This window comes from Montipora capricornis, chromosome 8 (assembly GCF_036669925.1).
Source record: "Montipora capricornis isolate CH-2021 chromosome 8, ASM3666992v2, whole genome shotgun sequence".
Lineage (NCBI taxonomy): Eukaryota > Metazoa > Cnidaria > Anthozoa > Scleractinia > Acroporidae > Montipora > Montipora capricornis.
In genome coordinates this window covers 47965703-47980702 of record NC_090890.1, presented here as the reverse complement: position 1 = coordinate 47980702, position 15000 = coordinate 47965703, and the positions used below count along the sequence as shown (strand labels likewise).

Here is a 15000-nt window from a genome sequence, read left to right as displayed (position 1 = left end):
AAAGAAAATGCAGTCACAGGTTCCATTTTCAAACGGATGAAAAAGTTTCAAGCATCCGTAAAACAATGGCAAACTAGTGCGAAGTCTTTTGTTATTCATTTATACGTCATTATATTTAACGATACCTGAATGCTGATATCAACCTCGTTCCCAGGGTCATAAGGAAGAGAGAGGACCCTGGGAACGAGGTTGTGCTGATATTATCGAATTTGAGAATCGATATCGCATACAAATTTCGATATTTAAAAGAGACTTCTGGGATATTTCCCAGCTTATCTTTGGGTCGGTGAAGCAAAGATGGCGTAAAGGTTGGTGACGGTGAAGGATGGCGGCTTTCCCGGTGTGGGTCGGTAATTTGTCGTTAGATGTTAAAGAAAATATACTTCGTTGCTTATTTTACAAGTTTGGACCTATTAAGAGTATAGTCATTCTGAAAGATGCCTCAGGAAAATCGAAGCAGTGCGGTTTCGTCAATTTCTTGTCTCAAGAAGTCGCTGAATGTGCAGCCCTGAAAATGGACGGATGCGAAGTTCTTGGGCAAGTAATGAAGACGAAAGGACCCCGAGAACTATTAGCGACTGGAAAAAGCACAGCCTTCGTGCCTGTAGCCGAATGTACAGAGAAAAGAGACTACAGAGGCCTGACAGACTGCGTATTTTACATGGAAAGACGGCAGTGTTGTCCGAAAAGCGGTGAGGTAAGATCTCTTCCTATTTTTTCTGTACACGCAGGAATTGCTGGGGCGTCCACCACATCTCAGCTTTGACATTAAAGCCTTAACTCTTATTTGATAGACTGCTGAGTATTTTTGGAATAGGTGCTTTTGCACTGACAAAAGGCAGTTTTCAATTTTCAGTGTCCTTTTCGACATTGTCTTGCGGCATCTCAAACGGATGTTGTGTGCGACCGATGGATAATGAAGCAATGTACAAATTACTTTTGCCCGCGGAGACATCCTAGACTGCTAAAACAGCATCAAGGTGAGAAGGAACTTTATGTCATTACAAAGACACTGATAATGCCCAACGATCAAACAAAATAACTAATGTGACAAAATATTGTGTTGCGTTACAATATACTTTGAACGTGTTGTTGTTCAGGCTGCCTGTCATGTTTCTTGGGGTTTGTTTTTATTAACTTGTGACAAAGTAAGTTCATGTATGTAACAATGGAAGAAGAAACAGTGAACTTTAATTAACAATTCGAAAAAGTGATTGAAGACATGTCCTGAGGCTCAGCTGAAAATGTAGATCAAGGTAGACTTTTCAAAGCAGTGCGTGTTAAAGGCTGGCTTTCACTAGCGTCGGGTGTCTGAGTCTTAATCAGAAGCGCAGAGCGATACAATCTAGTGAAAATCAAACTGTAGGAGTCGGAAGCACTGAACACAGATTCCACTTATGACTCCGTCGCTTATGATCCAGTGAAAACTTCATTGTCAGAGTCAGAAGCTGAAGCGGAAGAATAAACCAATCACAATGCTCGATTCCAAGCATTGTGATTGGTTTGTTCTTCCACCTCTGCTTCCGACTCCGACAATCTAGTTTTCACTGGATACTAAGCGACGGAGTCATAAGCGGAGTCAGAAGAAAATGGGAACGTTCTGATTCTTCCGACACTGATTGCGTTGAGCTTATGACTCCACTTATGACTCCGACCTTTGATTTTCACTAGGTTATAAGCGCTCTTACAACTCCGACTCTGACTCTGTTGCTATTGAAAACCAGCCTTAAGCTGTCAAGAAAGTTCAGTATTTATCACTAATTAACAAAGCTTTTGAAAAAAGTATATTACAACTCAAAATATGCCTTGTGCAGTTTGCAGTTAAGTCTAATCACTCAATGGATAAAAGTTGTTCGAAATTTATGCCAATCGCCTGGTTTTCTTGTGGGTGTAAGCGCAAAAATTATACACCAAATGCCACTGCTGAAACTAAATTTCACCATGAGTTTTCTGCTTTTGAAAATATATGTACACAAAACTGCAAAATTAAGTTAATTGATAACTATCATGTTTTGTGACAGAACAAACAAGGTCAAATTGTGTAGAAAAGTGCTCTGAGCACTTCAAAGACTTTCACTGAAAGATAACTTACAACAACACAAGAAAAACAAAAGAAAAAATCACTGGAGGTATTCATGGATTTGCGGAATATAAACACATGATCAATTTGACATAATTTCTTGACAATGGGCAATCCACTCGGGGGTATTCAAGCTTTTGACAGGCATACCTACGTTTCGGTTACCATTAATTCCCATGTACACTGTAGATCATCTCCTATGAAAACTAAGAAAAATATCTAATTCATTACAATTATTTCAAACAAAATTGAGGTTGAATATTATCGAGCTGGTCATTTCCGGCGAGCTTTTTCTTCAGCATAGGTGTCATCGTTCTCGCCTTGGTTTGCCGCTGTCTTCTTGGCCACTTTTAAGGCCATCTAAATCAAAATTCAATTGCTATCACTAGACTGCATCCCCACTTCTTACAGGAAAACCAACTGAAATCCTCCAAATCCTAAAAAGAGCAGGGGTATCCCCATCATTCGATGTGTTACCTGATGCATCAGCTGTTGTTTTTTTGTGTAATTGGATCGCATGATCTCTTATCAGCTGTCAAAAATTAATCTTCTCACAGGACTACAAATGATTGTTCAATTATCCTACTAAATCTCCATGACAACAAAACATACAGATTTACTAAGGGAGGGTGTAGAGGAGCCGGGTAAGGCTGGTTTGGGTAATTCAGGGTTCATAGCACGTGGCCGGTTACAGCCAGTTTGGATGTCAATGCATTAAGTACGTGTACTTCTGGCCACTTGGATGGTTTGATGGATTAACACCTCTTTCATCTAATATTTCAGATATTGATGTGACTGCATGATATAGTTATACTCAACAACCCACAGACCTCCCTTGCTCACCACACAGAGTCTCCGGTAGTTCGGTGGTTAGAGAATCTAAGTGTAGTTCTTGTAGGATTACATTTGGGACTTAGATTTTTCTTCATCCCATTGTTATGTTTGTCAGATACTGGGAATAAAGAGATTCCATCGCGCTGTCCATCTCATAATGCTTTTAAATGCACTGGGGAATGTGGATTAGATGATTGTAATACTCACTTTATGGAGCAAGATCACCTTCAGGAACACATAAAAAAAGGAAGGGAAAGGAAGTTTTCCTTGACTTCATCTTGTTCTCAGGTATTTCTGATCTTTGCTTTTCTTTATTTCATACAGTACCATGATAGTAGGCCATACACATAGGCCACTTTTCAAAATAATATATCATAATAGAGTGTTTTCGCTCATGTACCAGCAGCCATATTTGCATACTAAAACAAAAGGAAGAATTTTCATAAGAGTAGAGTTCAATTCCCAAAAGAATAATTTTCACTCCTCCAACATGGCTGCTGTTTCTTTTTTCACTCCTCCAACATGACTGCTGTGAAGTCATGTGAAAACACTCTATAGATTAAGCCAAGCCTAAAAGCGGAGCTCCAGTGTTCTTTATTCTTACAATACAGTAAGTTAATCTGGCTTGAGCCTGCAATCCAAATAAAAACCAGTATATGGTCAGCAGTCAACCCAAACAACAACAGCTGACCCCGATGAGCTTTAAACTGGAGCCTGTGATAATTATGATCAGGTGATTTTTTTTGTGATACTGGTCAGCAGATACCTTGTTTTGACAGCTGTAAATTAACCATAACATGGATGTCCAACATTAAACATGCTCTCGCCAAAAAACACGAGTTGCACCATAGAGTTTCACATAGGCATACATGTACATGGAGGGGTGGACATAGAGTCCTACAATGACCAAAACCAAAGTTTCTCGCCCAGATGGTTTACCCTATTTTCTTACCCATGGTGCTCCCTGCAGAGCTCCTCTATCATAACGCTCTTTGCTTGCCGTCCAAGATTTGGCATAAGCATTGTTTTAGTATTCTCTTGGAACTGTTGTAAGTCCCAAGAGAAACTGGAAACAGTGCCTATTGACAACTCTAGAAGGAGCATTTTTGACACATTTTTTTTGTTTATCCTGTTCCAGGAATCTCGTCTTTTCAGCCAATAATGACTGTTTTCATTTTTAAGGGTTCCTTTTTAGTTCCCTTTTATCATAACTATAGTCTGATAGTAGCTGCTCTGTTTAGTATCCAAGAGAACCCATTAGATTGACATCTGAGAGGCTCTTTTGAATCACTCCATTCCAACATTTACACACTTCCAAATTTGACTCTCTAAGTCTTAATACTTCCTTGTTTTCATATTTTCAGTGTAAAGCCATCTTCTTCAGTGATCAGGAGAAACAACAACATACCTGTCTTAATGCTTCAAAGGAATCCTCAGCTTGTGGTGCACTATTCTCAGTTCCTATAGATGTTCATCACTCACCAAACCTGAATGCAAAGACAAGTGGACCCCTTATGTTCACCAGTGCTTCCCCTCAGAATCTTATAAAGCCTCAGTTTTGTAACCAAAACCTGAGCACAACCTCCTCATGTCATCATGTACCGTTCACCAGTGGACCATGCAATTGTTCTGGAAATCATATAGACAGCACTGGAAGAGGTCGATCCGGTTCCTTCTGCATATGTTCATCCTGCGGAAAAGCTTATGAAAATTCTGGGGATTCCTTGAGTGACTTTGACTTGTCAATAGATCCTGTTGGCATCAGTGGTCACAAGTGTCCAAATTCACCATCTGTGAGAGGACTTGTCTCTGACATTGAAGGTGTGGGTTTTGAATGGGCACATCCCATTAGAATTACATCATTTACGTTTTCATGTACATTGGGCTTTTTGCTATCCTTTGAAGTCATATTTATGTTGCAATTCATTTAGTTCTGCCAATTTTGTAGAGCGAGGCACATGTACATGTGTCTGGATAATTTGCCTTCAAAAGACAAGGGAGGGTTGTGGTCCAGTGACAAAGGATGTTTTCCTGGCCTTTTTTTGCAGTTATTGTCTTACCGTCTTCCTTAAAAACAATAATAATCCAAGTAGTAAATGTTGGTATCTTTATCTTGTCTAACCCAACTTGCCCATTTGATAGAATCTGATCTGGAAAGAAAGGGTTTTTTATTATTTTAATTTTAGTCGTACCAAGAAGTTTGGATCATTGCAATAATTAGCACAACAACAATAAAGTTCCTTAAATTTAATAAGCATTCTCTTTTTGGTTTAAGCAAAATCACAATTATTATTATTTGAGTATAAAGCCACGAAGCCCCAGAGCTCTAAAACAACTCTTGACAACAAGGCAGATTATACTAACGCAGATTTTAAAGGTGTGCCCTTCTCAAATATGGAGTAGTGATACATACTGTTGTTTACAGCTATGGGTATCAAGGCATCTGTAACAGGGTCCCCATCCCAAAGCTCGACAGCACCTGAGCCTGAACCAATAGGAGTATTTTGGGACATAGAAAACTGTCCTGTCCCTCGTGGAAAGTCTGCAGCAGCTGTTGTTCAAAAGATTAGGAAGGAGTTCTTCAATGGAAAGAGAGAGGTCGAGTTCATGTGTGTTTGTGATATCAGCAAAGAAAAAAAAGAAGTTATTGAGGAACTCAACAAGGCTCAGGTTTGCTTCTCAAACTGCTTATTATCCACCGTATTATAAACATTACAAAATAGTGGCTTCAACACAGTCAAAAGTAAGAAGGCCTGTGCTCAGTCAAACAATGCTATCACCCAAGCACCTCTTCAAAACTGTATGCTTGTGTTTGAAGTCTACGGATGTCATTTGAAGAGTCCAACAGCGTTCCACACACTCAGGAATCACAAATCAAAGATTTCACGCCAGCTACACAGGGTCGATCGATACAAATGCAAATGAGACAAAGGTCATTAGTTTGTAATACGCATGCCCAGCTGCTGACCCAGCCCCTTTAAGGTCACGTATTGACTTAAAGGGGCTAGGTCACGCTATTTTAGGTAATTTTGTATAATTTTGTTAATTATGAGCTCTAAACGTCAAATTGGCAAAGCAAAAGTCTTTCATTTGCAAAATCACTGCCACGTCATAACAACTGAGAATGATTTTCCAGCTGTATAAATGACATTTTGATATAGACTGATATAAATTTGAAAAAAGGTGGGCCAACGTTTTTCAAATTTACCCAAATTCAATCCATTTCAATCCTCTCCAGTTTTGTCCATCCAAGTCCCTTCTTGGCTTCCCTGTGTTTTGTTAGAGTTCTTCTATAGTTTTGAACAGTTATTTTGATATTTTAGTTAATTCTACGACCATTCGATCAGTGCTGAAATTGCCTAAAATTGCGTGACCTAGCCCCTTAAAGTAATTTGAATTTATTGTAGTTTGCTTTGGTGTTTAGGTCACTGTTGTTCACATTAACGCCACTTCAAAAAATGCAGCTGATGACAAATTGCGTCAAAGCTTGCGCAGGTTTGGCCAGTCATACCCTGCTCCAGCCACAGTCATCTTGGTGTCTGGTGACGTTAACTTTGCAGCTGAGCTGTCTGACTTGCGCCACAGAAACAATCTGGAGGTGATTTGTCTTCATAATGCCCAGGCTCAACCAGCTTTACTTGCCTGTGCTCAAGAGGCTAGACGATTTGATCACTTTACTGCAGATTTACCAGTTGTGTTTCCACCAAAGGTTAGATTATTTTTGGAATTGCATGTAGAGTAGAGCCTTAGCAAGGACCCTTGGAGCTACACTTATGTTCCATTCACTTGGAGGATTCACAACTTAGTGGTACTTACCACCCTATATTTTAAGATTAAGTCTGCAGTTTGCATACAAGGAGACTTACAGTGTAAACGATTTCGTACAAATCATTTAATGATCTCTGTGTCTTGCCAGGCTTGCAAAACATAAAAAATTCCTTAAGGTGGCCGAACACAGTTTTTTTGTCCACATTGCTCAGTGGTATTCATTGATGGTTGGCACAGATTTTGAAAAACGAAACAAATATGGCAAGTATGGACAAACCTTTTGGAAATGCGGTACTTTAGAAGTGAAACACCTTCAGAGGAACCCAGCAAAATTCTGTGCATGGGCATTAGCTCAAGAATTTGTGACCAACAGCTGTTGGCTGTTTTACTGAATTTCTTGGAAACCCTTTGTTAGATTTTGCAGAAATTTGAAATTAATTCCAAGTGCAAATGAGTCGTCTATCAAAACAATTAGAAATTGAACAGACAAAAATTTGGGAAAACTAAAAAATGTCCCTCAGCGAATTATGAAAAATCTTTGTGTTGAAATTCTATGAAAAGAGCTGTTAATTAAAACATACTTAATTATTTTTTATCATTTTATGTAAGCAAATGCTGCAAAAAAAACTGAGTGAAGTTTGCATAAATGAGGAATACATTAATATAAAATTAATATAAACCTCTGTGGTAGCACTTATTAGTGGGCAAGTTTGAACTTCTGAGTGTAAGTGCTTAAAGACTGTGTTCAGTCACCTTAATGCATGTACATAATAGAGGGCATTGAACATCACCAGAGCATTCTCTATCCTGGTTCTTTGTTTGAAAAAGTAATACAGTAAGTGTTAACTCTCCGCAAACAGATGCTCTCGTAAGCAGATAGCTGTAGTTACAGACACTTTTTTCAATTCCCCATTTTCCCTTCCACTCAAACTCTGTATTTACACTTTCCCATAATTTATGCAGACACTCTCATAAACAGACGTGGACACTTGCAAATTAAAATTGGATTTTTCTTTCGTTTAATACGCTCTCTCTTCAGCGGACACACCACGTATAATAATTGACTCTTGTCAATGAAAAATTAATTTGTTTTTATTTGCAATTCAAACAAAACTATGACCTTTGACAGAGCAACAGAACAGCGGGGTTGGTTTTGTCACTTCTCCATTTGTCTGCGGGAAAGCAAGCTGTCTGTTAGTTTGACATGAACAAGAGTCCAACATGTATAAATTTGTAGTATTACATTAAGGGAATAATTCTTGTAAGTGGACAGCTCTACTAATGGACGCTTTTTCCAATTTCTTATGGTGTCTGCTTATGAGAGAGTTGACTGTACTATAGAAAAGTTAGTCATTGAGAATAGTTAAAAACCCACTGTAAATCTTGTAACTAAAGACATATTTAGGTTGACAGTCTGATCTGCTGTGATTGAAGGATCCCTCAATTTCCATTTCCAAAACCTTTTAGAACAAGAGTGGGTTCATTCCTGAGCTCAGCACTAAATCCCTTTGATCAAATACATTATCTCGTTGTGTTTGTCACTTGTTTCATTTCTGTCTTTTCATGTCACAGACCCCTGATGAAAGTTGTCTGTCATCAGAGCTTCTAGTTCGTAATCTACCAGTTGGAAAGGATGTTGGCCAAGTCAAAAACCGACTGAAGAAACTTTCAGACAACTGTGGTGGAAAAGTCATGAGTATATCAGGTGGCACTTCACTCTTGAGGTTTCCTAATCCTGGAAGCGCAGCTAGGTGAGTAGAGATGACTCTAGATTTGTAAGGAAGTAAAGAGTGGCTGTTGATGATCAGAGTGTTGAAATGCTCAACATGCTTCTGAATCGAAACTGAGTCATGGTGATGTGATCCTTTGTTTGGGAACAGCTTATAAAATTTTGAAATGTTTTTTCAGGGCAAGGAGAAGAATGGACAAGGAAGACGTATTTGGCTCCACAATCCAAGTTATATTCTCAACAACGGGCCAAACCAGCCCACAGAAAGGGAAGAAGATTCAGCCAGGTGCAAACATCAACAGTTCACCAGCCAAAGCCAGAGAAAGTTTAGCAAAGCAAACCTTCAATCCTTTGCTAAAGGAAAGGGAAAGTTCCAATGCATTGCTAGATGATTTCATTATCGACAATGGTTCCATGTGCACGAAAGGTTTAAAGACTGAGCGTCAGAGTGTTGAAAAACCTAGAGACAACAGTCCTGAATCCAGTGACAGTACAGAAGAAAATGAATTAAAGCAAGGTCCATCCCTCTCAGGGTCTTCAGGCCCACAGTTTATCACACAGCAGACAATGTTTAGTAATGGATCATATGCTGGGGTCTGGCCTCACCCAATCTACCAGAACTTCATGAACTTACCAACCCAGAACTCTGGGTTTCCTGGTATCACTCCTCTTGGCCCCCCACTCATGGGAGGGCCTCAGCTTGCAGCATCATGGCTTGCAAGCGTACACAATTTCACTGTTCTGGATCAGCAAAGAGGAGGAATTGATTTGCTTGTCACCAATCTGGATGAAACTGTGAACAACAAAGAGCTGAAAAAGAAACTTGCATCTGTGTTTCGAGAACATTGTAAGGTGAGGCTGCCGTAGTGTTCCGGGGCTGCAATAACTATTGAAGGTCTGTATGCCTCGTAGTATGCAACTGATTGTCGTAAGTGAAAAGCACAGAGGTTTGGTGAAATGGAGGAAAATGGCACAATATGAGTTTTTCCATTGATAAATGAATTGTTCCTCCAAAAAAGAATAGCTTTTAATGAAAATTTTAATAACAATCGTTCTGCAAATCTGCAATGTGAAATGACCGCATCTCAAGTTCTACTGAAAACATGAAATACACAACCACAAATTTTGATTTTCTCTCTAATTTTGAATATGGTTTCTGCTTATTAGAGAGAGGGTAGTTTTGATTTTTTGTGATGTCTACATCTATAGACCTCCTTGTCACCTCACCATGTTAAGGTCCTCAGTGACATTGGAATTAAATTTGTCCCTGCAGGTTTTGTCTGTCATTCTTCATAGTGGGGAAGGAATTCCATTGAGAGCATTTGTTAAAGTTCCTAAGTTGTCTGACGCCCGCTTGGCCATCTGTAAAGTGCATGGTAAAAAGATCTTCAACACTCTGGTGACTGTTAATATTGCCACAGACAAAGAAAAGGAACTGTGCTTTCTGCGCTGTGAAGTCACCTCCATTCTGAAAGAAGCTCCCCTGCTCTTTTTGCCGCTGAACAAATTCCTCAGTGACTACTATGAAAAGTGTTCTCGAGCATTTGACATGAGTTGCATTGGTCTCATCCATGACCTGGTTGTCGTAACCGGGAAACCAGGCAATCAAGCGATAAGTCTTGTAACACGAGCCATTTCTGCTGTGAAGGTATCAGTGGACGCAGAACAGTTTGCAAGGGATGTTCATGAACTTCTTCAAAGCTGCGAGGGAGCTTTGCCTCTGGTTAGCATTGCTGCTTCTTACTGGTTGAAGTTTGACAGGAAGATAGAAGTGAGGGAAGGTGGTGTGGTCTTTGCTGATGCTCTGAGTAGTATCCCAAATGTTAAGATATCCGATTCCTTGATGGTGTCTTGGGCTCAACCAGCTATTAGACATGGTATGTTCATTTGTTTTCATAAACTTTAAACATAACAGGGACTCCTTAATTAAAGGATGTTTTCTCAAATCCCAAAAATTAATTGCTGTGACCTGCGTACATTGTTTTCTTTTTTCTGCACTTACCTCTAGTGCAAGCCACAATCATTTGTTTTCTTTGGGTTTCCTTTGTTTCATTTTGAACATTGTTTGTTTGTTTTGGTTGTAGAGTGATTGCTGTAGTTAACGTTTCTTTATTTTTAATAATTATTGAATATTGTAGAGCCCTATGTTTTGATTCCAGAAGTTGATCCAGTCAACTGGTGAAACTGGCAAACGTACAAAAACATAGATCTGATGTATGAGAAGTCAATAATATTTTGCATTACTGATTTTCTCTATGGCACAAAAATCAAGCTGCCCAATTATTTTATAATGCTGATAGTGAAATTATAATTAAGATTATTTTTCATAACAAAATATAATAATGTTATTTTATTATTTGTATAGACACATACACAAGTTGTAGTCACTTCTCCTTTCAACACTTTACATCGTTCAGAAAACAGCTTATCAATGATGAGTATTTTTATTCAATCCTTTCAACTTCATTTGGCAGTAAATTTTTCATTTTTCATTTTTAAACAGGTGGAAATGTAACCAAGCTTCTGTCACTAAGTAAAGACTTAAAAGAGTTGTTGCTGGCACAAGATGAGTTCAGACTTCCTTTAAGCTCTGTCATCTCTGAATATCAGCTTTGGTTTGGAAGGAAGACCTTATTTGATCCCATTGTTTATGGCTTCTCCTCAGTTGTCACCCTATTCGAAGCTTTACCAGCTATTGTAGAGGTAATTATTTATGGTAGTGATGATTCATGAAGGAAAAACAAAAGAAATAAATTGTTTTATTAATTAATTAAGCCTCTAAGGCCCAAAGGGGGGCCCCATTGAGAAGTAAATAATCTGGCATAAGTCATTAGACAGATTAACATCTATAGGTGGCCTCTGGGAGTTAAAGGGATAATAATAATAATTATTTATTAATAAATGCCTGAATACATGTAGCTAACATGGTGTCTACTTCATTTACACCAGCAATACTAACTAAAATGTACACCACAGTGTCCCCATATGAGAAGATTCCGTGACCTTTCGCAAAAAGGTTTCTGTGTATCTTGCTTCCCGAAAGGTGCTTGTACAATATTAAGCAGGAAGGGATTCAACAACAGCTATGAAAATCATCATTTTGCTCCAAGTCAGTTGAGCCATTCAGCGTTGATATCTGAATAAGGAATGTTTTGATTAACATGTTTCAAGGGTAATGCTGAATTCTGTAATTTCGGTTATCAACACATTCGTGATTTACAATAATAATAATAATTATTATTATTATTAATTTTTTGCTTTCACAGAAATTGTTCTCTCATTTTTATCTAATATTATTATTTAACAAATTGTTTTAAAATGTTATGCTCAGAGTAGGAAAGCAAGAGCTTAGGAAAGACTTGAAAGTTACAAAGTAATATTTTTTTACACCTACTCAACTAAGGCAAACATGCAAAAACAAGATTATTTTTTCCTTGGAAGTCTGTATGTTTTTTGTCCAGTCAGTAACCAAGAATTGTTGGCATTTGGCTCTGAAACATCGTCAATATCCATGTATTCTGTGCATGCCTACAATGGAGGAGATCAATTTATGTCGCTGCCCCCTCATCCCCTGCAAACATTTGCAACCTTCAGATTGGAGTATGAAGACGACTGCGAGTACAAGTTTTCAGTTTTGAGCTCACACATTTCAAAAATTTTCATTCTTTAAGGATAATGCGTGTGGCCAATACAGAAAACTCATACTCCTAGTTGTTCTTGTACTCCAATCTGAAGGTCACTAGTGTTGAAGTTTCTGTGATGTACATTTCAAAATGGCTGTACAATTGTTTGCTTTTAACAACATTGTCGTAGGGGAAGTGGGTCAATGAACACCACCCAGTTATGACAAAAGAAGTTCTATTAATTTTATTGACATGAACAACGTTTTTGTTGACTGTCCCGAGGAATTTTGTTCCCCATTGTAGTTCTGACAAATCAAAAATTTATTAAGTATTGCACAACCTCCTATTTTCCCGTTTTAAGCAACTTGTTGGGGCAGCACATCCTGAGGGCGATTTTTTGAGAAGTCGCCATTTCATCAACATTGCTATTCCATTGGGTGAGTTCAAGCCCGTGTCCTGAAAAAAGAAAATAATGATATACGGGTTTCTGGTCCCATAGTGGAATAAGTTGGAAAGTCCTTTATGCATGTGTACATAATTTGTATAGTAGGGGCACCTAAGAGGCTTATCAATATCACTCTGTTTATATTTTCAATATACTTAGGTAACAGGGCAGGGCTCTGAGAGATGGCTCTCTCTGTCAAAGCCACTGAAAGTCAAAGCCTTTGAGAAGAATCTCAAAATGTTACTTGAAGCTCAACCTGATGGTGCCATTGCTCTGGGAACTTTTGTAGCAAATTACATGAAATACTTTGGCCATAAATGCAAGATTGCTACATTTGGGTTTTCTAAACTAACAGATTTAATTGAGGCTGTGTCTGGTGTTGCAAAGGTGAGTTTTATTAATACAGTGGAAAACCATTTTTCACTCTTAAAACAAACTGTACAATACTTATTTCTTGGACTGCATTCTCCAAGTTTTTTGTTTTGATGCAATTTAGTTCGCAACTTGAAGGAATCTTAAGGCCAATTTACACGGTACAATCTTGTCGCATGCGACAACGGCTTACGACAGGCCCATGACAGGCCTATGTTTTAAAATGCTGCAGCTACCATAAGTCATGTCATAGGCCTCTCGTGAGCTTGTTGCATGCGACAGAAATCGTACTGTGTAAATCAGCCCTCACAAACCATAGCCACTAAATGGTGTTCTTGTTGGCAAAAATGGGGATGAAACATAGTGCTTACCTTAAAAAAAAAAAACAATCATCCTCCATCCATAATATGAACCTAAGCTGCTCCTTCTTTTTGGTAATTTTGACTTGACTCTTAGCATGGTTTGGCATTGCTATGAAAGTTTTATTGATGGAAATCCAAATATGCATTCTGTGGTTTTTGCTTTTAAAGTGAGATTTTGCAGATTACTGTCATATGAAAATCACAGTAATCTGACCTTCACTTTGGCTGAAGTTCCTTGATTTTGAGTCTTGAGTTAAAATAATTATCTTTTTTTCACCGTGGGATGCCTTAAGACACAAGTCCTGAACTCTCCAATAATTGTTCAAACAGCTAAATAAACTAGTTCATGCTGGAATCTGGCATGCAAATTTGCGAGGCAAGTGAAGTTAATGAAAGAAGTGTATATACAGCTGTATTTGAACAGTGATTTGAAGTGTGGGGTTAGCATCCTGTTGAAGCTGACTGAATTTTGAAAATGGTGTCTATTAAGGGAAAATTGCCTAAAGTGCAAGGATTACTTCTACATTTTGCACATGAAATTGTGAGATGAAAATAGTACATTTTTTTATTCACAATGCATTTTGCCTCTAAACAGATCCAAGGAACCGGGGAACATCGATTAATCTGCTTAGTGGAAAAAGGTACAGCATGACCAAAAATTTAGGACTGCTTTAAATACTGGGCATAAAATGCATCTACATCTGTATGTACATGTAAGCGTATGAATAGTAGTTTTATTAGTGCTCTATTATTTGGCTTATATTTGTCTTTTTATTTGCATATGACTGGTCTGCCTGACTACCATAGCTATTTTTTGGCTGATTTATGTTTTGCTTCTCAGGAAATCCAGTTGGCAGTCTCGAATAAATAATAATATTAAATTCCCAACCTCGGATAGTGCAATTCTAGCTTTCTCATTGGTTCATTGGATCTCGGTTATCAGCCATTATAACAGAATTAACTATTGTAGGATAATTTAAGCCATTATACCTGCGTTTGACCTTATATGGAAATGACTGCGGCAATTGTCGCTCAGCATAGAATTTTTGGCGCCCGGAAATCACATCGCTTTCCGGTCGTTTCTTAAACTTAAGTAAAATTTAGCAAAACTGAAGCTTGAGAATTTAATAAAACAATTACTCCATTCGCCCTTGTTGGCTATTTACCATCACGTATCCAATGCGCGCTCATGGAATAATTGTTGAATGTTCTAGACCTCGATTGTCATGTCTTGAAGGTCCAGTTTTCGGAGTTTCAGAAATCGCAAACCGATGAGCTTGGGAAATGGTGCCTTAAAGGTTAGTGGAGTGCCAGCTGCAATGTGCAGAGAGAAGGTTTCCATGGCAACCCCTGGAAGCAGGAACCACCTCTCGAAGCTGCCACTAACGGGCACCATGACACTGCAAGAATTCATTGGAAACCAGTGCTTACTATCGGACCACATACTTACCAACGGCCAGCATACCGAGGGAGAGACTGGAGGGTGCAAGAATCCGCAAAAGATTCAGTTGAAAACGGCAGCAATAAATGATCCGCAAAGATCAGCTGATTGAAAGCGAGAAGGCATAAAGCCCCTTTGAAACCCCTTAAGGCCACCCCGCAGGTCACTTACGCAATTGGTTAAGGCCGCTGGACACGTTTGTTCGACTCTAACTTTGCCTAAATGTTACTTACAGAGGCAACAACACTAGAATGAGCAGCAGTTTTGTTTTTCATAGAACTTCTAATAAATTATCCACGATAGTATTACTAAAAACAATTTTAATTGTTAAAAGCAAATTCAAGCT

At 38.6% G+C, this 15000-nt stretch overlaps 1 protein-coding gene across 1 annotated transcript in view; it reads left to right on the top strand.

Moving 5' to 3' along the window:
• Positions 1-278: 278 nt before the first annotated feature.
• Positions 279-15000, top strand: part of LOC138060362 (meiosis regulator and mRNA stability factor 1-like) — a 33557-nt gene continuing 18835 nt past the window's right edge. Inside the window, exons 1-12 of the mRNA XM_068906118.1 lie at positions 279-697; positions 857-980; positions 3030-3202; positions 4279-4735; positions 5340-5584; positions 6339-6623; positions 8255-8433; positions 8591-9263; positions 9685-10288; positions 10915-11114; positions 12639-12866; positions 13809-13854. Coding sequence (XP_068762219.1) covers positions 326-697; positions 857-980; positions 3030-3202; positions 4279-4735; positions 5340-5584; positions 6339-6623; positions 8255-8433; positions 8591-9263; positions 9685-10288; positions 10915-11114; positions 12639-12866; positions 13809-13854 — 3586 coding nt within the window. The 5' untranslated portion in view covers positions 279-325. The remainder of the gene's footprint in view (positions 698-856; positions 981-3029; positions 3203-4278; positions 4736-5339; positions 5585-6338; positions 6624-8254; positions 8434-8590; positions 9264-9684; positions 10289-10914; positions 11115-12638; positions 12867-13808; positions 13855-15000) is intronic.